At 34.9% G+C, this 27,416-nt stretch overlaps 2 protein-coding genes across 2 annotated transcripts; both read right to left on the reverse strand.

The window, feature by feature from the left end:
* Positions 1–1,013: 1,013 nt before the first annotated feature.
* On the reverse strand, positions 1,014–2,289 carry LOC128863539 (uncharacterized). The gene has a single exon (XM_054102749.1). It carries the CDS (start codon positions 2,180–2,182, stop codon positions 1,460–1,462), a length of 723 nt encoding a protein of 240 aa, XP_053958724.1. The 5' UTR covers positions 2,183–2,289; the 3' UTR covers positions 1,014–1,459.
* A 16,690-nt stretch (positions 2,290–18,979) lies between these two features.
* On the reverse strand, positions 18,980–27,304 carry LOC128862683 (solute carrier family 12 member 9). Its single transcript, XM_054101332.1, has 10 exons — positions 26,482–27,304; positions 24,537–24,671; positions 24,135–24,472; positions 21,874–22,758; positions 21,421–21,809; positions 21,149–21,340; positions 20,894–21,082; positions 20,728–20,824; positions 20,520–20,653; positions 18,980–19,315 (listed from the first exon to the last, which is right to left on the reverse strand). The coding sequence occupies exons 1-10, from the start codon at positions 26,795–26,797 to the stop codon at positions 19,117–19,119; spliced, it is 2,874 nt and encodes a 957-aa protein (XP_053957307.1). The 5' UTR covers positions 26,798–27,304; the 3' UTR covers positions 18,980–19,116.
* Between the last annotated feature and the right edge of the window lie 112 nt (positions 27,305–27,416).

Here is a 27,416-nt window from a genome sequence, read left to right on the forward strand (position 1 = left end):
GAACTGTCACTATCTAACGTATCATCTCTAGATCGCTTATAATACGTTCACGTATGCATTAATCACCTATAAATCCACCAAATTAATCAACCCGTTCACATATGGCAGATTACCTGCAAAATCTGCAATCAGCCGTCAGTACTGCTTTGAGAAGTTTTTCTTCATAGAAATTATTTTGTTGGAATACTTCGGTGTTTTTGGTGTCTTTTGTTATTATTGATATGAAGAAAATACAAGGAGAAGGAATAGCTAATTTAATTGCGCAATTGGCTGCTAATAATAAACGGTTGGTGGAAATCCGTATGCGATGTTTACTGAGGTTGCAAAAAATTATGGCAGTAATACACATAGGAAATCCTATATTTCGTTTTATAATAAGTAAAAGGAGGGCAAACCTTTTATGGGCACACGCTTTTTTCTGTAAAATGAATTCCTAATTAATAAAAATAACAAAAATGTTATTAGAATAATGTTTAAAGACCTATTTTTTTTGCCGGCATCCATTTCATTTAGTTTTTATTTTGATGTTTGGGCGGCTCTCCTCCCGAAAGGGTTAACAAAGGGCGCTTGGGCGCTCCGGAGCGTTCGAGAACAAGTAGCTAGCAACAGCTGCAAAGCAACCGACTTCTCGGGTTTTATTCTTATGAATGTCCATTTTGATGTGTATATATGTACACCTACATATATATATTCCCTATATATACCCTACTATATATATTTACAACTTCCAGGTAGTACAAGTGCTGAAACATATTTTTTTGTTGTCAGTACGCCTGTAGTCGTTGCACTGAGGCCGCCAAATTGTTAATTTTGAAAAACAAGCTTCGATCAGGTACAAGATTATCTATTAATAAAGCTTATTTCTCTTGTGCGATTGATTTTAGATGAATCTCCAAAGGCTTGTGATGATCGCCGCAAGGGACTTCTGGAGAAACCGGTTTCACGCAAACAGCAATAACTTTTACCATTATTAATTTTTTTTTTTTTAATTTTACTAAAGTCAAGTCGAAACATGATGTGTTAATGCTATGTTTTTATTTTTGTAAAATAAAGCAATTGACTAGCAAAAAAAATTATTGAAAATCGTCATTTTTCGGGCCTCTGACTACTCCTAACCCCTAATATGCGATTGTGGTATAACTATATTTTTGTACAAAATTAAAGAAAAACATTGGCATGAAAAAATGGGAATATTTAAAAAACTTTCAATGTGACAAAATTTTTTTGACTCAATGCATGTTCATAAGTTTATTAACTTAGCTTTCACTGAAAAATTCATGTTATTTAAAAACACAAATTTAATTTCAAAAAACTCTTATTCAATCACGTAGTCTCGTTGCGAAGCTTTTTAATTCGTAAGATAAATAAATATCTAAAATCTAATTTACATACTTATGTACACATTTACAATATTATTTAAAAAATGTTTCTCTCTCTCCCACTCTCTTAAAATAAAAATTTAATAATCACGCGTTAGCAGCTTAACCAAATCCCCAATGTAGGCTTGAGCCATTTGCAGCGTTTCAAATTTCGAAAGGCGACGATCATTGCCCAGTGATGGCACTACATCGCGCAGCTTATCAAAAGCGTCATTCAAACTATTCATGCGGCGCCGTTCGCGTGCATTAGCGGCAAGTCGGCGCTTTCGCAGGACCTCCTGTGTGGCACAGCTGGGCGTATTCGCTGACATGGCAGACATTTTATGGAAATGGAGCTGAGTTGGTGGCTTATGCGACAGGAGACCAATTCTGTGCATCGTCTTGCACTGTACGTTTCGATTCTTCCACTTTTCCGCCGTTGTTGGTGTGCAAGAATCGTTGCTGCTTAGCGGTTGATTGCACTTCAGTGAATTTTGCAATTTTGGAATTGAACGGAATTTAGAATTTTCGCTGATGCCAGTGATACGTTGCGTACTTTCAATTGTGTAATCAAAATCGTAGGTGTTTGCAAAATTCTCATCGAAATTGCAATCCGCTACATCCGGTTGACTTTCTATAGATGACGACGATGACAATGAGGGACTACTGCTGCTGAATTCCAAGCCGTACAAAGCCGCAAACTCTTCCATATTTTCACTAATCTTTATTGGGTTATATTCACTTCGTTCAGATTGGTCCTCATATTCGTGCAATGTAGCAGGGTAATACGAGAAATCAGAGTTGCAATATTCACTGGTCAACATTTTCGTTTTTAATTTAATTGGAATGCTCCAAACTGCATACCTCAGTAGCGAATTAGAACTGTGTGGCGCTCGTAGCTGCGCCCGCTATTTATGCAGCATTGAGGAAAAGCCTTAAGCAGAAGGATGCAAAAGGAACGACAAGAATTTGATTGGCTGAAATTTGGATTCTCTGCGTCTTCATACCTGTCCTCATCTGACCGTAAAAAAACAATATTTATCAGCATTTCTGATCCATTTAACGCTGTGCTCTCTTTGACTCTTTTCCTTTTTTTCGTTCTCATTTAGTGATCGCTTTTCTCTTCTTGTATATTGTTGTTGCACGCACCAGCCCTAATTGGCTTGCGGTCAAAACGTTTAATTGTTTCGCTACGGCAGCATAAATTTCTTGTGCTTATGTATGAGTGTGCGTATACATTTATTTCATACCTATTGCCTGTTATTATTCTTGTAATGTTGCTTCCGCAAATTCATTGTTGTTGAGTCCTTTGTAATGAATTTCTTGTTGCTTTTAATTTGTAATAGGCCTTTAAGTGCTACCTCTTTGCAATTGTATCGGCCGTTTCGATTTCTTTGCCAGCAATTTGTGGCTTGTGAAAATATTCAATACTATACGAGTACTTCGGTTTGGTCTTCATACTTTCAATTTCTTTTGAATTTTTGTGGCTTTTGTGTTTGCAAATTATAGTGTCAAAATCGTCTTATGTGTATTATTTTATGTGTCATGCATTTGTGTTGTACGCTAAGCAGTTTATGTAAATACCACTTATATGCCTGTATGCAAGTGATCCTATTTGGCAAGGTCAACGGGTCAATCGGAGCGACCGAAAGGAAATTTATTGAATCCCTCTAAAAATGAAAAAATTTATTGCCTGTTTGCATACTTCAGCTGTCTACTTCAGAAGTATCAAATACGATTGATATACGACGCTATTTGCAAAAATTATAAATCTTGGGATAGGGTGATTAATTTTGTGCCACCTTATACAGGGTCCAGCTCTCGAAGAGTAACGAATTGAAAAGGCCATAAATTTAGTTCCGCAAATTACTTTTATTCAGTTCAAAAATAAAAAATCAATTACTATAAATTTACTCGATATGACCACCTTTTGCCTTCACTATGGCCTTGAGACGGTCCAGAAACGACTTGCAAGCTGTCCGAATGTGGCTTGCAGGTATTTTCGCCCACTCGCGGACAATGGCTTTTTTCAGCGCCTCGAGACTGGTGAATATTTTAGTTCGGACCTTCCTCTCCAAAATGGTCTAAAGAGAATAATCCATCGGATTCGCGTGTGGTGAATTGGAGAGCCATTGTGTGGACGTTATGAAATTCGGAACGTTATTTTTTAGCCATTCTTGGTTCACTCAAGCTTTGTGAGTCGGTGCCGAGTCCTGTTAAAACGTCCATAGTCTGCCACCGAAATGTTTGTCTGCCCATGGCTTCAAAGCAACCTCCAGAATAATAATTCGCATTTACCTTGACGCCTGACTCGATGAAAACGATTGGAGAGCGCCCATCTGCGGTTACAGCTGCCCAAAGCATTACCTGTGGCAGGTGCTGACTCCTGGTGGCCAATCGATGACTCAAATTCTCGTGTGAGCGGTCGGTCAAATAAACCCTATCGTTTTGGGAGTTTACGAATTGCTCAATTTGAAAAATTTTCTCGCTAAAAAACACAGTGCTCGGAACTCCTTCGCTCTCTCAAGTCTGACTTGTTGCTGCTTTGGTGTGAGATCATGCGCCTTTTGGATCTTGTAAAGCTTGACTTTGAGGTAATTTTTGAGTATGCGGTGGATGCTACGGTCAGATATTTTCAGTTTTTTCGCCATTTAATTGGCGGGGATTTCGCTCAAGTCGTTTCTTCACTTTTTGAACCATTTCACGCGATGTTGCAGTATTTTGATGACCACCTCCATGACGTTTTGCGATGCTGCCAATGCGAGCAATGATTCGATATACAAAAACTCATTTACTTTAAGGTGCTCGATCTCGAGCGAAATTCATTACTGATTTTCTTTTTTCGCGTTTACTCTCGGCTTGTAAGCAATGCTCTGGACTGTCATTTAGCCAACTAATTGAATAATGCCGTCGATTAAAAAAAAAACTTGAAAAATTCTTTGGAAAAATATTTTTACTATTTTTGTGCGTGGAAATGAATCTGAAGCTCGTACATACATATATCTGTTCAGAAGATTATGTTTACCGAATTATCAATAATAAATTTTTCGATATTTACACATACATATATACTTATTTATTTAGCTCATATGTACATGTATGTGTATGAATATGTATGCACTGCCTCACCTACTACATAGATACATCAAATCAATTCTACCGCCGTTTTACTTGAAATTGAAATAAGTAGACCAGAACTAAAATTAACAAATGATGTTGCGTTTCACACGATTTCACATGACAATAGAATATAATCGAATAAAATGGGTACGAAAGGCGCGAAAGACAAAACAATAGCGCACCTATACACATTTGTACATATGCACGCATCTAGGTTTTGATGCTTGATCGATTGCAGATGTCAAAAATGCCACGCGACCGCAAGTCTAGAAGTAAAAAATTTTCATTAAATTCTCATACGAGTATATCTACTTAAGTAATAAGTATGTATGTGCATTTGTATCCTTGACTATTGTGCAACACTTGTGCGAAAAATTCCCTTGAAATTTGGCTGCGAAAAAGTGTGATTGAGGTTGAAAATAATGGCATGCATACTCATACATACATACACACATATGTTTAGTCGTGGGTAGGTGTGAGCGACTGTCAGGTGAGAGGCTTACATCAAAGAAAATGCGTACAGCTAATTACAGGGTTTGGCAAAGATCGCCGACACACCTACGCCCCTCACATTTGTCAGAGGGCCATAGATGCAGAGAGCTGCAAGAGCTGCATTGTGATGCAATGTTCTAATGTTCTGTTAGTTATTTGGAGGAAAAAGTTCTGGAATACTGTTGTTACTGCTACACATGCGTGTGACACAGCTGATTATGTGAAAAATCTTTCAAGTCACAATAGCAACAATAGCCAGACAAGCAGGCTGGTTAGTCGACTGTTGTTGGTATGCACAAAAACCTACTATATGTATGTACACGTACCATTGCTCTCTTGAGGGCGGCAGTTACATAGTACATACATATATTTGTGTACTTATGCATGCACGATATTCCGTAAGTAGTTAATATGTGTGAATTTTGTGATTTTTTACTTGCACATTCAATTTATTCTCCTATTCAAATGCCGAAGTAACTTCGATTGTTCACGAATTTTTGATGTTAATCCTCTCAAGGCAAATGAAAATAGATTTCATTTGGAGTTGAATTATCCAATAGGAAAGTACTTAAATGGTTTTTGTTTAAAATAATGGAATGACTTAGTTTTTGACACTCTTTGTTTTGCATTCTTTTCTTTTTTCTTTTCAATTCACTTGCACTTGTTGGGGGTAATATTTTTCGCAGAACTTCTCATTTTATGGTTAACCGTATTGTTTATACTCAGCAAGAGAATCATAATTATTAAGACTATGAGAATTGATTTTAAGTATGTTTAGCATGTAATACTCCCTAATTATGTGCAATTACTGTATATCTGTATGTACATGCAATGCATATTTGCTATTCTAAAGGATGGGAGTGTGTGAGGATGTTTCGCAATATTAGCTGGGTGAAATTCGTCTATACCAACAGGTGGGTATTTTTGTGTGCAAATTTGGTAGACATTCTGTCTGGAATGGAGCATGTTTTGAATTTGTTTATATAAAGGGTGGTTAAATTTCAAGGGCCGATGTTGAATGTGAACGACACCTAAGCGTCGACGACACCGTTGGACTTCTTTCTTTGGGGTTATTTGAAAGAAAAGGTGTACGTCGATAAGCAGCAACAATTCACGAGCTAAAGGATGAGATAATTCGGCACATTAACGGCATAGAACCTCAATTATGCCTCAGCGTCATCGAAAATTTGGACCATCGGATGGCGGTGTGCCGATATTTTGTTCCATGCGTAATTGAGTATACCAATATTATCATAATAAAGAGAAATGATAATAATTTCCTAAAAAAATTGTATTTTATTCAAAATCAACACCGGCCCTTGAAACTTACCACCCTTTATAATGCGTGAAGTATGGAGGTTGTAGAAATATCCAAGTTCGAATAAATCTGATCTTATCCTGTAGCCCATAAAGTCTGCGTTCACCTTACAAATATTTTTAAGTTGATTAACTAGCTTAACTAATTGCTGCAAAATGTACATGAATTCCAAAGCTAAAAACATTGCGTTCACTTTGTTTCTTCATTGTATTCCATAATTTTATTAGGAATTTTTCTCATGTTTGCACATTTTTCATTCTTTGTTATTATAATTGACCAGTTAACGAACTCAGTTGCACTTTTTTGTTTTAAAGTCGTAATAATTTAAGAAGTGGAAACCAAAGAAAAATGAATTAGTGTATCGGAACTAGATACACAGGAACTTTATCGATCCAAAAAGAACACAACGTAATCAATTTGGCGAGGCTAACCTCGAATGACATAATCAAAAATCGTTAAAAGCGTAAACCAAACATTTAAAAAGTATTTGTGCGGAAACTGCTTGAAACGATTTACGTGAACTGGATACCATGATAGTATCGCTCAAAGAAAGACACATATTTCACTTTTGAACAAACGAAAACGCATCGATTTTGCTAATAACCATTTAACTCTATGAACAGAGAAATATCGCAATTCCCCACAATAACAAATCATGATGATTATTTTTAGAAAAATCGGAATTTATCACATTTTTAACTGGGCACTGAAATCGTGCACTTTCACTGATCTGCAACAAACAAAAATTTATTTCAAATTGATTAAATTTGTTTATTTAATTACTTACCTCATTAGTATTTTGCTGAGAGTCCATTAAATTTTGACATCTCTCCAAAGGAGTAGAGTTCCATTCTTTCTGAACACCTTGCCCAACGTTAATCTTAATATCGTTCCACAAATGTTCAATGGAGCTAAGGTCGGCGCTTTGCGCAATCCAAAACTGCTTTTTTTTTTGTTTTGGAAAACAAGTTTTTCACCGTTTTTGCTGTAGTACATGGGCTGAAAAGTGCCGTGCACCTCTTTTTCAGTTAGTACTAGCCTTAAAAAAACAGCTTTTAAAATTTCATGATACTCTATTCATGAGTTCGTGAGTTATTCTGTTAAGAGTGACGCTACTTTTGTTATTTTCAAAACAATAAATCAAAAATAATTTCGTGTTTTAATTTTACTCTGCTTTTCTTGATGGAAAAAATACCTTTCAAAAGAATCAATAGCTTGAAAAGTGTTATGGGGACTCCGCTTCATCAGAAACAACAATAAAACGATGGTTTGCTGACTTTAAACGTGGTCCTTGAGACACCGATGATGCACAACGCAGTGGACGTCCAAATGAGGCGGTAACACCAGAAAGCATTAAAAAATTCCACAAAATCATTTTGAATGATAGAAAAGTGAAGTCCTAAAGAAATCAAACGGACGTGTTGGCTTTATATTGCATGAGCATTTAACTATGAGAAAGTTCTGTTCAAAATGGGTGCCGCATTTGCTCACTGTTTCATCGAGACAACCCAACGTATCACAAGTCAGTCAAAACAATGTCAAAACTACATGAATTGAACTTCAAATTGCTCCCAGATCCACCATATTTTCCAGATTTGGCTCCCAGCAAGTAATGGCTGTTCGTAGACCTAAAAAATGCTCGCCGGCAAGAAATTTCGCTTAAGGGGGCCTAAAAATTAAAAAAAATCGATTTATTGTTTTTTCTATATTTCGAAAGTATAGAATCTTAAGAATATACTATGAAATTTTCATGCGGAAATTCTCAATATTATAGCTTCTACAGCCCATTAACTAGGTAGAGAGCGGCCCTGTCCCTCGAACTTTAAACTCATTTATCTCGAAAGGACTTTTTTCGGCCTAGTTTTGTCAAAAAAAAAATACTATTCAACCAAATCGTCTGTTGTTCACAACATCAATGGCTAACGCCCACACTAGAATCAAATTATTATTTCGTATTTTTCTGGATTAAAAAAACTGAAAAAACCCGCTTTTTAAAGTGTCAAATTCAAAACCGTGCCATTTTATAAATTTTTTTTATTCTAGTACATAGGGCCATAGCTACAGTCATTACTGATTAATAATTTTTTTGGTTTTTGTGTTTCAGATAAATAGAAGAGCCAAAATGGTCAACACCGTCCAGGTCCAATTTTTCGGGAGGGTCAACTTAAGCGCCATTTTTTAAACTATTAAAATTAAAAGCAAAAAAAAATGATTTTTGTATGTGAAAGAAGTTAAATAAAACGCCTAAAAAATTTAAATATCGTTTTTCATTTTTTTTTTTTTATTATAAAAAATATTCCTGAAAATACCCTAAATTTTCACGCTCTAGATCACCGGGACCCCTTAAATAAAGAGGTTATCGCTGAAACTCAGACCTATTTTGAGGCAAAATATAAATCGTTCTACAAAAGTGGTATTGAAATGTTAGGACGGCGCTAGAATGATTGCGTTGTTCTTGATAGAAATTACGTTGATGAATAAAGAATTTTGAATAAAAAAATGTGTTTTCTTTGTTAGGCCCATGTGTTTTGCTTGGGGTCGTTGACATGCATGAATAACCAGTTTAGTGGCATGGACTCGAAGAAATATGACCCCATCGCCTTTTTAAGAATATCAAGATAAGCTAATTTATTCGTATTGTCATTTATTCTCACAATTGATCCAACTGCATTCCACGAAAATTATCTCCAAATGTTCAAGTTATCCCCACCATGCTTTGCAGTCTTTGTTGTGTCCCGGGGATTGAGCTCTTGGTTCTTTTACGACGAACAAAATTCTAGCCATCACGACCGATCATATTAATTTCAGTTTTGTCCGTAAAAAGTATTATTTTCCAGAATTTTACGTCTTTGGTAAGGATAAATGCGCATTGATTTTTTTTCGACAACAGCGGCTTTTTCTTCTGTCACGCCCATTTAATATATTTCCATAGAGGCTTCTTCGCACAAGTCTGCTAGATTAATTCAGGCTATATTCCTTAATTATTTTCAGCGTTATAGCTGGAGATGACTTAAAAGGGTCACACTTAATTTTCTTAACATTGGCATTGCCCTGCTGAATTGTAGTCTTTCGCGCAGGCGTCTTTCGAACTTTCTTACTTTTAAGCACATTTTTGTTTGTACTAATACATTTGATGGCATTAAATTAAAATTGAAACATGGCAAAAAGAAACATTCAAAAATTAACTGGTCTTATTGTCCGATATTAAGGAGAAGTGATTCGCATTTGATATTGTATAAAAAATTTATAAAAAATATGTCTGACTATCAGTTAAACTTCTAAGAAATAACAATTCGGATAGAGGACTCTATAAGTGCGAAATATTTTACGTATTTTAGTGAAATTAAGTAATTATGATAAACCAGAGAAGAGCGGAAAAGACAAGAAAAAAAATTTAAATAAAATTTTAAGTTCATAATAATTTAAAAATTCTAAACCAGATTACATATTTAGAATTTTTTCAATTTCTTTGAGGCCGATTGAATTTTCTTATACCTGTAATGTGGTGCAATTCTAATATTACAAGCACCCAATTAGTCTTTGAAAAACTCAAAAAAAATATTTTGAATGATGGAAATCTCCCATTCCGTGCCTGTTTGTATGTATATTTTAGCTGTCTAGTTCACATGTGTCAAATACGATTGACGTACGACGCCATTTGGTAAAATTGTAAATCTTGCGATAGAGTGATTAATTTTGTTCCACCTTTTATTAATAATTTAGAAGTCATGAGGTAGAACGCAGGCAGTTTTGCAGGCATTTTTTCTATATAGAAAATTTCTATTCTTAGGAAAAAAAACGAAAGCTGCCGCATACTAAAAACAACTCTAAAAAAATGTTCGATTTTTTTTTAAACCGAATAAAATTTTTAGGAAATTTTGTAGATTTTGTTTTTAGTTTTTGTATAATTTTGATTTAAAGCATTTACGAACACATGCAGATACTTCCTCATTAAATTTAATGACTGAAGTTTAATTGAAAATTTTTAAACTGCTTATTGACATATTTTTAATTTTGTATCGATTTCTTTAAGAAAAACTGCTTTGCAACATTCCTTTTAATTTTAACTATTAACTTCACTATATCCATATATAAAACCCTATCACTGGCACAAATTTCCAAGAACCGATCGGCGTAGTGGATAATTCTCAATTAAGTCTAACTTATCACGACACTTGCCATATTTTCCTCTTCTCAATTGGCATTAATGCAGCCGTACGACAAAACTAACATTTTAGCGCATTCCAAAATCAAAACATCGCGCAATCCTCAAAGCATATCCGTTAGCTGTCTGTGTGCTCGTGTGTCCAATCAATAGAGTCACAAAATTGTCGCCTAAGCCCATTATGAAAAACTCATTATGGCACCTAATTGTCACATTTACGTGAATTTATTGTCACATTTTAAATGAAAAACACGAGCGGCTAACGACAAGAGGCCAAAGGACAATCATGCACAAATAAATACTCGTAAAAGGATAAAAAGGAACGTTTGCAGGATTTCTGATTGGCCTTTGCAGGTAGATAAATGCAAGCTCAGAGAAAAGGTAGCGATCGGTAGAGCGTCTAACTGATAATGTACCGTAATTACAAACATAATGTTCATGCAGGCGCACACATGCATATACATATGTATACATTTACAATACATATGAAGTGGAGACAAAGGGATGCAATTCAATCGATTCAAGACATTTATGACTTTTGGTCTTATCTTAATAAGCGTTTAATCACAGAAAAACAGAAACGTGTTAAAAGGATGTAAACTTCTGTAAATATTTGTTCAAGACATATTCACACATGTGTTTGTGTACATAGTAAATATATATACGAGGTGAGTTCAAAAAATAAGGTGAATTCTCATTTTTCTCAAAAAGAAATTATTTATTCATCAATTGCTACTTTATCTCCTTCAAAGTATTTGCCCTCAGATATAATTCACTTAGGCCACGTGTTTTCCAATCCTCGAAGCAGTTCTAATATGCACTTTTTGGTATGTCCTTGAGCTCTCTTAGCGATTTGGTTTTTATCTCCTCAATCCTCCAAAGCGCCGTCCTTCTATGGGTCTCTTCAGTCTTGAGAACAGGAAAAAGTCGCAGGGGCCAAATCTGATGAATACGTTGTCTGAGGCATGGGTGTTTGGCCGAGCAGGTGCATTATCATGCTGCAAAAGCCATGATTTTTTTTTACAATTCGGTCGTTTTCTCGTATTGCTTCACGCAAGCGGCGCATAACTTCCATGTAATATTCCTTATTTTCCGTACGACCTTGTGGTAAGAACTCCTGATGTACTACAACATTTGATCGAACTTGGCGTGCTTTTTTTTTGTCTTGGCTCTCCTGGACTCTTCCATTGGCACGATTGGGCTTTGGTTTCGATGTCATAACCATATACCAATGATTCGTTATCAGTTATGACACTTTTAAGCAAATCTGGATCTTCGTTGACGTCATCCAACAACTCCTAAGCGATGGCCATGCGACGTTGTTTTTGGTAAAAATTCAGCAATTTTAAAACGAACTTCGCTGCCATGCCCAAAATTTTGCATGGTATGAGCCAACCGTTATGCCGACATCCTCAGCAACTTCTCTAATTGTGATTCGACGATTCTACATAACAATTTTCACTTCACTTTCTTCTACATTTTTATCGGTTGTTGATGTGCTGGGACGTCCAGAGCGAGCGTCGTCATTCATATCTACTCGACCTTCTGTGAAAAGCTTGTACCACTTGTAAACATTTTTTTGACTCAGAGTACTCTCACCGCATGCCACTGTCAACATTTCGAGTGTTTTTGAGCACTTAATTCCACTTTTTACACAAAATTGTATGCAACTTCTTTAATCTATTATTTCGATAACAGAAAATTGCCGAACTCGCACTCACTTTATTTTTTAAACATACCTCATACAGCCTGCGACGAAACGATAGTACCTCAACGTTTTGACTACTTTCCTTTTTTCTATTTACATTATTTTGAGTTAGAAAAATTCCGTTGATTTTTTATAATTTTTTTCTCTGACATTGTGGCGCATATCCTTCATATAAACAAAAATGCCAAGGAAAAAAAATTATAAAAAATCAACGAGATTTTCAAGCAACTTTATACTTGCACTTTATTGTATGTACTAAAATTTAATAAGCAGTAAAATAATAATGAAAATGGCTTTATTCATTCTAGAAATATTCTCCTCGGAAGTCAATACACTTCTGCATTCGATTAAACGTTGAAAATACGTACTTTTGACACTCAGAAGGGGATAAACCTCTAAAACGAGCTGTTCAGATATTAAAAGACGCTGATCACGCTTTTTATTTTTGATATTCGGGAACAGAAAGAAATCATCAGGTGCCGAATTGTATTTATTTTTACATGTAGCTATCATTTTCCAGTATATCATCACACTGAATTATTGCAACCAGTTCAGCCTCAAAAACACTGCAACAGTCAGTGAGCCGAAAACTAAAGGAGATCCGCAGATGTTCAGAATATACAGCCGTCACACCCTACCCGCGTGCTTTGAGCCATCTGTGTATACATGGATGGGCTCGCCCTGTCTTACGTCGTCCTATTCTCACTCTTCAATTGAGTGTAGGAGGGTCGTGAACATTGTAATGGCTATGGGAAGTTCCGAAATGCCAGTTTGGATCTTACCGTGGCCGTAGCTCATGTTTGACCACTTACTTAAAGTGTTCAGTCTTATTGCCGCTTTGCTAGCGATGTACCATATGGATTCTTGCCTGCATATCTATTGAAATGAAGTTTAATGTCCCATATAATGCGTGGCGGTCACCGTAGCCGAATGGATTGGTACGTGACTACCATTCGGAATTTTGAGAGAACGTAGGTTCGAATCTCGGTGAAAGACCAAAATGAAGAAAACATTTTTTCTAATAGCGGTCGCCCCTCAGCAGGCAATGGCAAACCTACGAGAGTATTTCTGTCATGAAAAAGCTCGTCATTAAAAATATCTGCCATTCGGAGTCGGCTTGAAACTGTAGGTCCCCTCCATTTGTGGAACATCAAGAAGCGCGCCACAAATAGGAGTACGCGTCAAAAATTGTGTACGCGCCAATTATATATATATATATATATATATTTTATATTCAGACTTTTCTGAAGGGCATTTCAACGCACTAAAGTACTCGTACTTACATATTAGAGAATTGGAATAACTGCCGCTGTATAGAGCCAATGTATGAGTCTAGGTTTCATCCCCCATTTTCTCCCAATTTGCCTTTTGCAGGAGTACAACGCCGTCAATGCTTTGCGTACTCTATCTGTGCTTCCTGAGCTTCCTATCGAGCACAAGACCTAGATATGTATTTATACCTCTTAGTAACACTAAGAAGTTTTCCATCTAGTGATATTTGTTTAAGAACAGGAGTCTTATGTTGCCTGCTAAAAAGTATCAGATCAGTTTTTTCCGGATTTACTTCTAGTCGTCGACCATTATGCACAATGAATCGCTATAAAGCAGGGCGATAGTCTAGCTGCCATGTTCCTTATTCCTGTAAGGAGTAATTATTTATAATTATATTTAATTTTTTTTTCCTTGTTCACTCCTCTCGGGAGCATAGGGCCTCGACAAGACTCTTTCATCGTACACGGTTCTGTGCTGTTGTTTTTGCACCGTCCCATGAGATGTCTTCTCCAAGTGTTTCTGATCGACGACGACCTCTGCTCCCTTGCAAGTTCCAGTCCAGTGGCATTCTCGTAACGCTATCTGGTGGTTTTCTCAACATGTGACTTATCCATCGCCACTTTCGGCGTTTGATTTGCTTAATGATGGGTTCCTCATTCGTTAATATCCACAGTGCGTCGTTACTGATGGTGTTTGGCCAGAATATTCTGCAGATGATGCGGAATCATTTATTGACGAAAGATTGTAGCCTCTGCGCGATGGTGTTAGAGACCAGCCATGTTTCGCTTCACGCATGCGCCAAATATTCGTAGTTTAGTGCGCCTGGAGATTTGCGAACTCCCCCATACTGTATGCATTCGCCCGAATGCCGCCATTGCTTTGTTTAGCCTGCTCTAATATCTGCCGCGATGATGTAGCCGAAGTAGCAGAAGCTTTCGAGAAATTTATATTTCATATACTAAATAAATAAAATTGCAGTAAAAGATTCTAAAAATGTTAAGTGTAACCAAAAATCAGTGTTTGTTGTAGATTTTTTTTATTTTAAAAACTTTCAATATTTTATTGGTTTACAAATACTTATTTATAGTGAAAATATGGTTCGATTCACACATAAATATCAATACATGATCTTATTTCAAAGTAAGTATTTGTATATATGTATAAATATGTATGTATACTGAAAATGTAAAATTTTAATTAATTATTTTTATATTATTATTATTATTATTTGTTGTCAATAAAAATAGAATGGTTATAGCCTTTAGCAGTTTTAGACTTGTTCACGTTAATCACATTTAATTAAATTTATACATATAAGTTTCGTCATAATTTAACTTAATATGCTTCAAAATAAATTAAAAAATATACATATTTGAGAAATGTTTTCAGATATGAGAATAAAACCATTGTAGGAAAGTGGAGATATGATACATGCATAGAAAAATTCATAAAATGTGCATACATACATACATATGTGCGTATGCATGTATGCATATTAGACAAATACAAAAAAACTCTGATTTGATGTTTGTTTAAGTGTAACTGTTAAAATATACGTTTCATATTATTATTAGTGCTTTTTAATTGTTCACATATAAAATGCAGACAACTTCATTAGGGATGTCCTTATAGTTGTAAATTTTTTTTTATTTTTATTTTCAAACCAACTATATTCGGTATTTGGTCCATTGCGACAGTAAAGATTTATTTAAAATTTTAGAGCAAAGTTCAACCGTTTTCCACTTACAATATTTATTAATTACTCTAATAATTGTTTGCAGTTTTTTATAAAAATTTACCGGACATATTATAGAATTTTATGCAGCGCAATAAAAATTTGATTTCCTTACAAATGTTATAAAAAGGTAAGTAAATAATAAATGCCAAGTATTGAGCTTAACACTTAAAGTTCCATAGTGATTTCGCAAGTATTAACTGTGCGATCATTCATGTTTTTTATGCAAATCTACTTTACCTAACCCCACATCTATAAGTTCCATAGATTATGTCAAAAGAGGTCTCTCAAAACAGAAATATCAGGTGGAGAATGTTAAAACATATCTGTCTTACCGAATTTTCTACCATCACTGTTATCTCGTAGTTTGAGAATTCAATTTTAATTTTTCTGCGTCGTTTGCATTCGCGTATACAGCGATCCAATTTGCCTGATGCCATTTTGAAAATGAAATGTTAAGACAGCAAGCTGCCCACATGAGGAAACGGGACAAAATCAAAACAGAAATTTGACAGATGTTAAAACACGTTTGTTGGCAGTGGTAGATGTGGGGTTAAGCATTGTTTAAAAAAGTGAGTATATATCATAAAAAATCACCGGTAAGTATGTATCACTTAATTTTAATCTCCATATAAAATTGTTTTGCTTAATTGTTGTTAGAACATGATAGGCCGTTGCTAATAAAAAAAAAAGGCAAACTTTACACGATGGTTCCAAATAATTCTGAAAGCAGTCTTTCATATCGACGAAGTGTTATTTTTTACGTAAATTAATATTTAGTCGGTATTTAAGTAAAATATCTCCACAGACATGAATATTTATTTTCTGTCGCAGCTTTGCATGACAAATAGAAAAATTTAAACCAGAAACCAAAAGTGGCCACATGATCTTATAACCTTTTTGAATGTAATTTGGAGAAAAAGTTAGCCCTAAAATACTATTTATTATAAAGGATCAAAATTGTAAGCTACTTAACTTTGAATACGAAACTGAAGAAGTAAGGACACCCCTAACTTGTAGGTAAGGAATGATATATGCAATTGGTTTTGAACTATTTTGATATGCAGCATTTTTTTTTTTTTTTCAGATGGGTTTTTCCATATGCCAAATCATGTCAGTACAAGTAATTAATTAGAACATTTTCCATTTCCAATGTTTGTATCTTAAATTTACTATGATAAGATGTCAAATATTCTTGATTTCATATATACTTATAATTGAAATTTCAGCTTAAAATTTTTGTTAACACAATTCGGACATAATATTTTATATTGTATACCATCTTCATGTCGAAAGGCCCTAAACGACATACATACAAGCATACCGAGTGTTTAGATTTTACATTTTTCAAACACAATTCAATTCAAAATAAACCCTAAGGATGCTAAAACACTACATAGAAGCCATAAGATCACCGATTTATTGGGGCTAACCACAATAAAACTTTAAAAAATGCTATTTAGTAGGTATATGAAAAATTTATTTATTTGACCTTTTCCATATAAATTGGCCTTGAATTTAAATTAGCATATTGCATTTCTTAAGCTGTTTGCTGATCTTGTAAAAATCAAATATTTATGGATGTTATTTAGTGCCTTCTTAATGATGACGAGAATTTACGGAGTGTTTTTGCTTTAATAAATTGCATTGAGAATAGATTTTACAATGTAGAAATTAGTTAACGTAAATCTGAGAGACATTTTACTTTATGTTTACTTGTGTTTTGTCTTCCTTCTTTTTTTGTCTGCTATAAACTTACAAATTTTTCTAACCACGTCAATTAAACTCATGATATAATAAAATAGGTGATGTAGGATGTAAATAGAGTGGTATTTTCTGTGTTTGTGTTTTTCTTCCTTTTGTTTTTTGACTAATGCAGTATGCTTTTTCACAATGATGATGAGTACTTTCTGACATTTTTCCCCCTATTAGGAACCTTTTCAAGCGGAATATCTTTGGCATCACTATAAAGTTAGTTCCCTTTTTTTTTAGAGACTGCACGTTGAAAATTCGAGATGTCATAATTGATTTCACTAAATAATCATTTATTACATACTATATTTGATCAAATGCCATGTAATGCTTTTAAAACTTGTTTCACATTTCGAATAAGCTGTGAAAATTTTCTTAAAACCAGCTTTACTTCGTACAAATTTTACCTTTAAAAAACAAAAGTATTAAGCCCATTTCCACCGAGACATGCCTTCAGTTTACGTTTAACTTACGGCGTTTTCTTTTCTCACAATAATGTCGCATTCTTTCTGCCCTGCGCTAGAGCTGACAAATTTTCGTTTTTTCTTATAAGCTGACCAGTCGATTGTGTGGCATTTTCTACCCTATACAAAAAGTGAGGGTCAGGGTTATTTAGCTGATTTTTGCTTAACTGTCTGCACAACGTCGTCCAAATAGTTGTACGAAAACTTTAATTAATACAAAAGTATAGAAGTAAGTCAGTCTATTTCTATGTTATATTTTTGCATATTAAATATATAATTTTTGGAAGCGTTCTATTCTCATGTGAAATACGAAATATTTTCCCAAGGGGTAAGACAATATTTTCGTAATGTGGACATATAATAAGCTGACATTTTTTTGTTTGCTTTCGAAAAAAAGGATCCCAACAGACACTATCCAGAATTTATCAAAGCGCGAAATTAATTATCAGAATCGAGAAAACCCAAGTTTGCGGGTCTAACAGAAAATGTTAGGTTAACAGTGATTACGAATGTAAACATTTTTTTTTCTAAATATACTTTAAAGGGCAGTTTTTTAGTTCTAATTTATTTAAGCTTGCCAATTAAACTAAGTTTAACACCCAATTTTGCGGGCTTAATCTCAGTTTAAAAATTGACCGCAGTTAAACTAACATCTAAAATCCAGCCCAAATTCACAACCATAGCCGAAATTATGAGAGCAAAATAGGGAAATGAATTATTGTTTTGTGTGGTAGAACTTTCGTACTAAAATTCAGAGTTTCAGTTATTTTTTACTATAAATATATTTGTGTACTTTTTATAAAACAACTTATATGACTTTAACAATTTTGCTATAATGTCAATAAACTCTAATTTATCGTAGAAAAACTTTGTATTTCATTCAACTTTTATTAAGACAATTACTCAAATTACAGCTACATTTCGAGAGAAGTAATCGATTTAGTGGCTTACGGTGACTTACAAAAACAAACTTCCGAAGTCAACTTAAGTTGTTTTATTAAAATATTTTTTCTCTATTAAACGAAGTAAATACTCCCCTATTTGAAAACAGCAAATGCCAAAACAGCAACGTAAATGCATTCAATTTTTAGTTGACACTCTTTGTGCACAAATACACACGCTCTGGTAGCCGTCTGTTGTCAGCAAGCCGCCATGTAAACAAAAATTAGCTGTTGTTGCAACCACTCATATTTTTAAAACTTAACAGAATTCTTAACAGCAACTAAGCTCTTGGTGGAAATATGCTATAAGATTATGTAAACGTTTAGAAACTTTTATTTAATATTACTAATCAAAAATACACACGAATTGAAAATAATAGTAAAGAAAACAAAAAATAGAAATGATAGCAAATAATACAGAAGCAAAATAAAATAGAAGTATTGAAGAAGCAAACAAATTTATCACTTTTTATAAACTTTAAATGCGTAACCGGGATATGCAATAGCCAACGGAAAAGTGAGGTTAAGTTAATAGCATCATCTCACACCGTAGGTTAAGCATACAGAAAGCCACAATTAACAATTATTTTGGGTCATCTGGTTTACATCCATACTGAATTCATATACGACAAACAAAAAGCATACAAATACAAATCAAATTGAACAAAAAGCCAAAATATATTCACAGATGGAGAAAGTTGCTTGTTTTACTGAAATGTTTTGCTTACTTAATACACACTTACACCAACCATACATTTAATACCGGCATCAAACAGTTGCAATTGTCAAGTTTAAAGCGTGGTGGAAGTAACTGTACTTATGCCATGCACCAGAATAGTGGGTGGCAATTCAGCGGTCAACTCTGTAAGCAATTCAATGTAACGTGCGCTGCGCTCTGTAAAATCAGGTGTGTCGATTTGTGGGGGAGCTGCCAGATATATGAAAGAAACCGCTGTCTGATCGGACCGTTCACGAATTATTTGATTTGCTCTGAAATATTTCCAAGAATACCCGTAATATAGTAGATGCCATTTCATACTTGTATATTTTATGTAAAATATGAAGAAGTAGTTGTTATGGTGCGTAATTTAAAAATTATAGTTTTAAATCGATAAGGAAAAGTGCCTCTTTAAATATGATTAATATTATGTAATATTATATTGTTGTTTTTTATTCCTACTTAATTATTTGATTTTATTTCTATTATTAATTATTTCATTTTACTTCTATTATTTGTTCTTTTGTTTTATTGTTTATTGTTTATTAAAATAAAATTAATCTCAAGAATAAAAGTAGAGAGCGAGAGTAGAGAGTAAGACCGTACCAAACATTTTCAATAGCCCAAATAATTAGCAAGCAATAACTTTTTAAAAATCTCGTATTTTTTTTTCATTAAAAACCAAAAAAAGTTTCAATCATATTAACAAATAATTATGTTTGCAAAAATAATAAAAACAAGTTTTTTTTTACATGCGTAATGTAGTAATTACACTGTGCAACAATCGAAACCACCCCGACTTTTCTAACTTTTCCTGAAAGTATACCTCTCCAGTAATAAAACACTTTGTTTTCAAAAAAGTAGAAAAAATTGATGAACTATGTATCTGAATGAAATGAAATGCAGGGAATACTTTCGTGGTGTGCGTCTTGATGCTTCCACAAATGGAGGGACCTATAGTTTTATTTCGGAACCAGCGGTCGCCAGATAAAAAAATGCTGTCGAAAAACAGATACCTCTGATATTTTTCATTATTTAAGTTCACATAAGTAGGGCTATTTTCCTGAAAAAAGGCGTAGGTATTCAGGGCGGCCGCCGTAGCCGAATGGGTTGGTGCGTGACTACCATTCGGAGTTCACAGAGAAAACGTAGGTTCGAATCTCGATGAAACACCAAAATTAAGAAAAAAAACCTTTTTTTAATAGCGGTCGCCCCTCGGCAGGCAATGGCAAACCTCCGAGTGTATTGCTGCCATGAAAAAGCCCTTCATAAAAAATATCTGCCGTTCGGAGTCGGCTTGAAACTGTAGGTCCCTCCATTTGTGAAACAACATCAAGACGCACACCACAAAAGTTTTAGTAGCGATATCGTCGAACAAATGAATGAAGATAAAGGAAAACATTTTCCACGAAGTATTTCTACTGATTTCCGCTGATATTGAATAGGTTAACAAATTCATAAGTTAGTTTTACGAACCTTTGCATATAGAGTAGCGAGCGGTTGAGATTTTCTTCCGTAATTAATTCACTGACATCCTCAGCATGGCTTGTAAATTGTTTGAGTATGCTCGAATGGCTTGTGAATTCGGACTCACGATTCCATTCTTGAATCTGAAAATGATAAAATCCAAATAAAAAATTTCATCACGTATTAATTTTAATTTGTAATTTTCTTCACTTCATACCTCTATTATATCCGCCTCGATACGTAAATTCTTCAAAGATTGCTCCAGTCTCATTCTAGAGAAGATATCCAACTGTGGCATTTGCGTGTCAAATGAACTGGACAAAAATAAAATTAATAAATAGAATTAGAAAATAATAAAATAGTAGATTAGCAATTTACCGTACCTAACATTAGAATTTGCATTGTTCGATTCACATAGGAAAACGCGCAAACGTAAGTGCTTCCATTTGGCAAGCATATTTATTATTACAGCCAATTGCATCATGAAAAGTGACACTACATCGAAAGGATTATTTGGATTGGGATTGAAAACGTTGATTGGCCAAACATCTATGTACTTTAAATGCTTGCTTCTATTAAATAATGAAAAAATTGCTAATAGTTTAAATAACTCCTTTTTTTTGCATTCATATTCTTACTTTGCAATGAAGTTCTTATCCAAACGATGGAAATGCCGACACAAGCATAAGTTTTTCTTCATACGCAACACATCGCTCATAATGGCTACATATTCAGCGACATCGATTTTTTTCTCTTCACCGTCACGACGAATTGGAAAGTTTTGAATTTCTCCATTATTAAAGCCATCGGTTTTATATGGTGAAGTTCCCCTGTAGTAATAGAACCAAACCAGCAACAAAACGAAACATATGTAGTATATGGCTGGATATTGCGGTATCAATAGACTTACGCTTCGAAAAAGTCCTTTGGTGCTTCACTATCGAAGAATCCTAGGATTATGGTATTTGGCTTCATTGCACCGATACCTGATAGGCGTATCAAATGTTGAACGCCTTCGCGTATAGATTGTGCCAGCGTAACTTCAGCAAACGCTTTCACTTTCATATGATCCAAAAAGGATAGCCAATATTTGTTCTCTTCAATCGTTGGATCGACGAAGGCCGTATAGTCACCAACCTTCACATGGCCAATCACATAAAGCCCACCCTTTTTCATATCATTGACAAAATCTACAAGTGGGCAGCAGGAACGCGGTGATGATACCAGCAATAGCATTTGTGGACGCCAGAACTTCACATGATCTTTGCGTGAATCTAACATTAATAAGTACTTGCGTACCTGAAAAAGAACCAATAATATCAATAATGTTTAATTTCAACTAACAACAAATCTTCACACCCACCTGATGGAACATTAATGCTTGCGATATCGAGCCCCATTGTGTGCCCTGCGAAGCTGGCGAGAACAGATGCAGTGCGATCACCAAGATCAAACATAAAATAATACTGGACGATGCATAAATAGGATTTATCACAAACATCATGATTAATGTACCAAGCAGACCAATCAGACAGGTGTGCCAGGTGAAATACTTGAAAAGTGGGCGGAAGTTCGGCGCACCAGTCAACTCGATACCCAAGCAAGCCAAGTTAGTCGCCAAATAAGAAAGCATAAACAGTACTGAATTGACTTGAGCAATCGTGTTCAAAGAACCTATGAGCAATATACATTCCACGAGTACCCAACTGGTGACTACTGCTGCAACGGGATTACCCTTCCAGGTACCTCGTAATACAAATTTTAACAGTGATCCAAAAACTTGATCCTTTGATAATGCTTCCAAAATACGACTGGATCCAATTAGATTGCTCAGACCGGTTGAAAATGTGGCAGTAAGTATGCCAATGGCTGTGAAGGGTGGCCAAAAGTTGACAGGCATCAGGAATAGATAGTTATTTTGCATTGTCACAGCTGGTGTGGTTAATGCCATCAGAAATGAGAGTAAAATATAAGAGACAAAAGTGAAGCTCACAGCCGATAATGTGCCAGTTGGAATACTTCTGGAAGGACTCTTTAATTCACCCGACATATTAGCACCAGCCATAATGCCAGTCACACCAGCGAACAACACACCAAATGTGGTGGCGAAATCAACCATTTTACCATTCGAGGTGTAATCTTTTGCATAGTGTGGATAAAGGTTGTCCATCAAGGTTTGTGTACTGAGACCGGTGTAATTAAGTTTGGTCGTATTACCGATGATGCTGTTTTCCTTGGGTACATCAATCTGAAATATTTACGGAAATAAGAATTTCAAAAAAATACACTTTCTAATGTGTTAAAATCATGTAACATAAGCAGTTATAATAAATATTACGTTGCATTTTTCATTTTCATAAAAATGCTAATGAGATTGATTGTTAAACGTAATACAAGGTGAAGTTGAAAATAAACAAGGTATTTTTTGATGGTGCCATCTTTTTAATGAGTTTGTGCGTTGGAAGTTGCCTCCCTAGCAGTGCACGTTTCATTCCACGCAAGTTAACGGAGGACCAAAAATTGCTCAGAATTCAACATTCGAAAGACCTCATTAAAGAGGCGAGAAAAAACGAGAACCTCTTTACAACATTGTAACTGGTGATGAAACGTGGTGTTTCCAACATGAACCTAAAACTAAGCGTCAAAGTGCCGAATGGAAGGCCCCATATAAGCCACCACCCAAAAAATCGCTTTGAAGAAGTCAAAATTCAAGTCGATGCTCATTTGTTTTTACGATTCCAAGGGAATTGCCCACGAGTTCGTGCCAATCGGTCAATGCAATTTGGCGTTTTGAATTCGCATTCGTCGAATTCGATCTGAATACCGCGAAGAAGGAAGCTTGCGCTTATTGTATGGTAATGCACCATCTCATCGATCCACTCTTGTGACCGATTTTTTTACTAGAAATCGCATTTTAACCATCAATCACTCACCGTATTCGCCTGATATGGCTCCCTGAGACCTATTCTACTATTAGGGAAATTGTATTTGACCATGAAAGGAAAACGTTTTGCGTCCTAGAGGCCATCCAAAAGGCTTGTACCGACGTCCTGAAGGACATTCAGTCAATGGCCTGAAACACTCTTCCGAAAAGCTTTTAGATCGCGCAAAACAGTGTACCGAGGCCAGGTACTATTTTAAATAAATAAACTCGAAGTTATCAGAATTAAGCTCCTGTCATTTCTATTTTACCTCAGACTTATTTATTTTGACCTTCACCTGGTATACGGATTGTTTTGGATAAAGCCGGTGTTAGACTACAACTAATCTTATGAGTATTTGCTATAATAAAAAAACTAGTGTAGCTCTACAATCAACAGCAAGAAGTATTAATCCACATAACGTTAATTTCAAAACGATTAATTTTATGCACATGAACAATAACAACTTAACTAAATACTTTTGATTTAAAAAAACTTTTTCTGGAAGAAACTTGAACATTAAAACAAAAAATCAAGTAACGTTCGTTATATCGAATTCTACAATTCATTGGCGTTCGGAATATAGAAACCTCAGCGAGATAATTTTCTTGATTTCTTTTTCCAAGAGTTCGTTATACTGGACGACTGGATAATTAAGCGACGAAAAATACAGATAACTACCAAATAAATACAACGTAATTACCTCCTTTGGACCTTCGGCCAAGAAACTTATGTATGTTGCCAACAAGCACACAGTTACAATACCCAAAATTAATACCGATGTCTTAGCAAAGAGCGCCGCTCCAATCAAACACACTACTAACATTGCCGTATTGATTAGCGTAGAAAAGAAGAAACGCCACCAAGTGCCATCTGGCAGCGATTTGCCATATTGAGTAAAGTAACCGCCAGGACCAAAGTTCTCCATCATGCCCTCAGTACATCCAGATATCGCCATAGCACATCCGACGACATTTGCTAGAAAGAAAAGCGTGCCAATTGAGCCGCCAAACTCTAGACCCAATGTACGACTTATCATGACTGTAGATGAAAGAGAAAACAATGAAAACAATTATTAAATACGGAAAAACGATCCTTTACTTACAATAGACGCCACCCCCTTCTACGGCGCCATTAGTGGAGATCGCACAAACAGAAGCGACCGTAAATAGGAGAATTAAGTAGGCGATAACGAATTGCAGAAGCGTCACGTAAAGACCAGCATTGCCGACAATAAATCCTGTATGTTAACGTAAAACAAAAGAACAGCGACTTTTTATAGATAATATTGATAAATATTGATAACTAATTACTAAGAAAAACAAACCGTGACAGCATAAACTATTTAAAAATAATTCAATGACTCAACTAACTGAATTTTTTAGAAAATATTAACAGATATATAAATTTCAAGGTCTTTAGCGAAAGGTCATTTACTACTACAGAAATAATAAACCGTCTGCGTAATAGTCTTGTACAAAAACAAAAATTGTGAAATGTTTATTCCAAAATGTTAGTATTTTATGTCATTATTTTTTTTTTGTTTTGTGTATGGAAATTGGAAAAATACGTTAACAAGAAGAAAACCAAAACTTTTTAGATTTTAACTACGCTATCTATATATATAAAAAGAAGTTACATTTCCTTGTTTATTTATAAAAATAAAATTCCTAAACGGATTTTGTACACTATTTCTCTGTTAGGAAAAAATAATCATTATTATTATTTTTTTTTTAATTTAAATGTATACACATATGTAACATTAATATCGCTAAGGTAATTAAATATCACTCCAGCTGCACAAATACAGGGTACATACACCGGCTCTGCGAAACCAATTGCGTATGAATTAAGACTTATGTACGTATATAAGGGACGCCAAGCGTTCGCCTTAGCCATGTGTATTTGTGTTTGACTATCACTCGAAATGTCTGTGTTCGATGCACACTGTGAACATAAACACCAAATCGTAGAAGAAGGTTTTCTAATAGTGGGCACCCATGTATATCTACATGATAAAAGCTGTTCATAAAAAACATCTACCGATCGGATGAGACATAAAAATATAGGTCCCTCCTTTTGTAGGACAATATCAAGACAGTCAACGCAAATTGGGGAAATACCAGAAAGATGTTGGCGCTAGTTCTCTACAGTAATATGTGCTTGAATGCACAACCTGGTTAAAAAAATAACTAAACACAATTATCACCTATGTGCAAATAAGTCTAAAAAAAGTTACACATAACGATAATTTTAATATACATATATTTATATGTTTCAACTTTTATACAAAGTGAGTAGAATTAATCACCCAATCGGAAGATTTATAATGACGTCGCCAAGCTAGATAAAATGCCTTTATGACGTCACCAAAATACAATACATCTAACTAAAGAAGGTGCGATTTGATTAACCAAGATAAATTAATATTTTCAAACACATTTCTCTGCTTCTTGCAGGTAGTAAGAAATTAAGAAAAAAAAACATTTTCTGCAATTAAGCTCATTGTACTGTATTTAAGATTGTAAAGTATGTATGAAACGAACCCCGCTTTGAACCGCTGCGAAAACTAGCATTTGTGTGCTTCCTTTGGACTGGAAATATTTTTTTTTTTTTAATTAAAATTAGAAAAGTAATGAATTACAATCAGAATGATTTTAAAGCATTAGCAGCTAGGCCATCAGCTTTACGTATCATAAGTATTTATATAATAATATTCGTGTATCATTTATATTTCAAAGTACAAATTAATGTTGCAAATAAAGTGTATAAATCTTTTAATGTTTTTTGCGTTTACTTCTATTAGCGCCAAACATATGGAACACTAAAAATGTTACCATTCCTACAAAAATATAGCAGCGTTATCGCTTCTCAAGTTACAAGTACTTCATTTACACTTATTTATTATTTAAATTAATATTTTTAAGATACATAATTACCCATTAATGCCCGCCCGCCTTTCTTCTAGAAACCGATTAGATTTGTTTGTATGCATGTTTACATATCGTACTTATACATAATCATGAACAAATGAATTTGCAATGACTTACCCACACGTATAAAGACTAAAGCGCTAAACATTGACAATGCTACGGGACTGAATACGCCTGCAAAAGTACCCAGAGTTCGGCCGCTTCTATCTGGATCTTGCATACCGAACTCCACGTAACCGTGAACAGTTGCATTTGAAGGCGAATGTATGCCGCCAACATTGCCTCCATTGTTGCTGTTTGCCCCAAAAAGTGAGCCAAACGAACGAAACATCGATGAAGCCCCACCGCTGCGATGTGAGGCAATCGGCGCCGTCTCATCACTGGCAACGGTCTCACCGCTGCCATTGCGTCTTTCTGCTGGCTGCTGGATCATCTCAATTGTACCAGCGATGGGTACGTCGACAGTTAAACGCGACAATTTGTGTCGTTCGTTCACACAAACGCCCACGAAAATTTAAACCAAGTTTGGTCAATTGCTCACCGAGTCACAATTTTGTATGCGTAACAGAAGTGTACTTAAATTGACCAGAATCACAGAAAATCTCACTAATATTCAGTTTATATTGATGTCTGTACCATGAAATATATTAATAAAAAACTAACGTTTCACTCGGCTGCACCCACAAAGACTTATAAATGCTGTTGCCTTTTTTACCAATTGTTGGTGAAAGCAGAATTAAAATATTCTTGCATGCATTCAAAATATTCACGTTAAATAGATACCAATATCGGTAATTTAGTTTGCAGCCCGTATAATATATACTTCCATTGTCCGAGAGCGTATCACTAAACTATTGAAGTCGACACTCAACCGAAAACCACAAACTGGAGCAAAGCGAAAATCCAAGCTGAATCATCAGCTGTCAACTTTTGGAGCCAATGGGGATAGAATATATGGAGTGTAAATAAAGGAGGTAAATAAGAAACTAGTGCAAATAAACCAACTGATAAATAATAAAATCAAAACAAAATGGCAGGGCTGCCATATTCTT

Source organism: Anastrepha ludens, chromosome 5 (genome assembly GCF_028408465.1).
Source record: "Anastrepha ludens isolate Willacy chromosome 5, idAnaLude1.1, whole genome shotgun sequence".
Lineage (NCBI taxonomy): Eukaryota > Metazoa > Arthropoda > Insecta > Diptera > Tephritidae > Anastrepha > Anastrepha ludens.

Excerpts from the sequence above, each read along its gene's own strand:
- LOC128863539 (XM_054102749.1), bottom strand. The coding sequence starts at position 2,182 with ATGTTGACCAGTGAATATTGCAACTCTGATTTCTCGTATTACCCTGCT.
- LOC128862683 (XM_054101332.1), bottom strand. The coding sequence starts at position 26,797 with ATGATCCAGCAGCCAGCAGAAAGACGCAATGGCAGCGGTGAGACCGTT. Across the intron at positions 24,473-24,536 it reads AGAAGGGGGTGGCGTCTATT|TCATGATAAGTCGTACATTG; the intron begins GTAAGTAAAGGA and ends TTTCATCTACAG. Across the intron at positions 21,341-21,420 it reads CCAAAGGACTTTTTCGAAGC|GGGAACTTCACCATATAAAA; the intron begins GTAAGTCTATTG and ends CTATTACTACAG.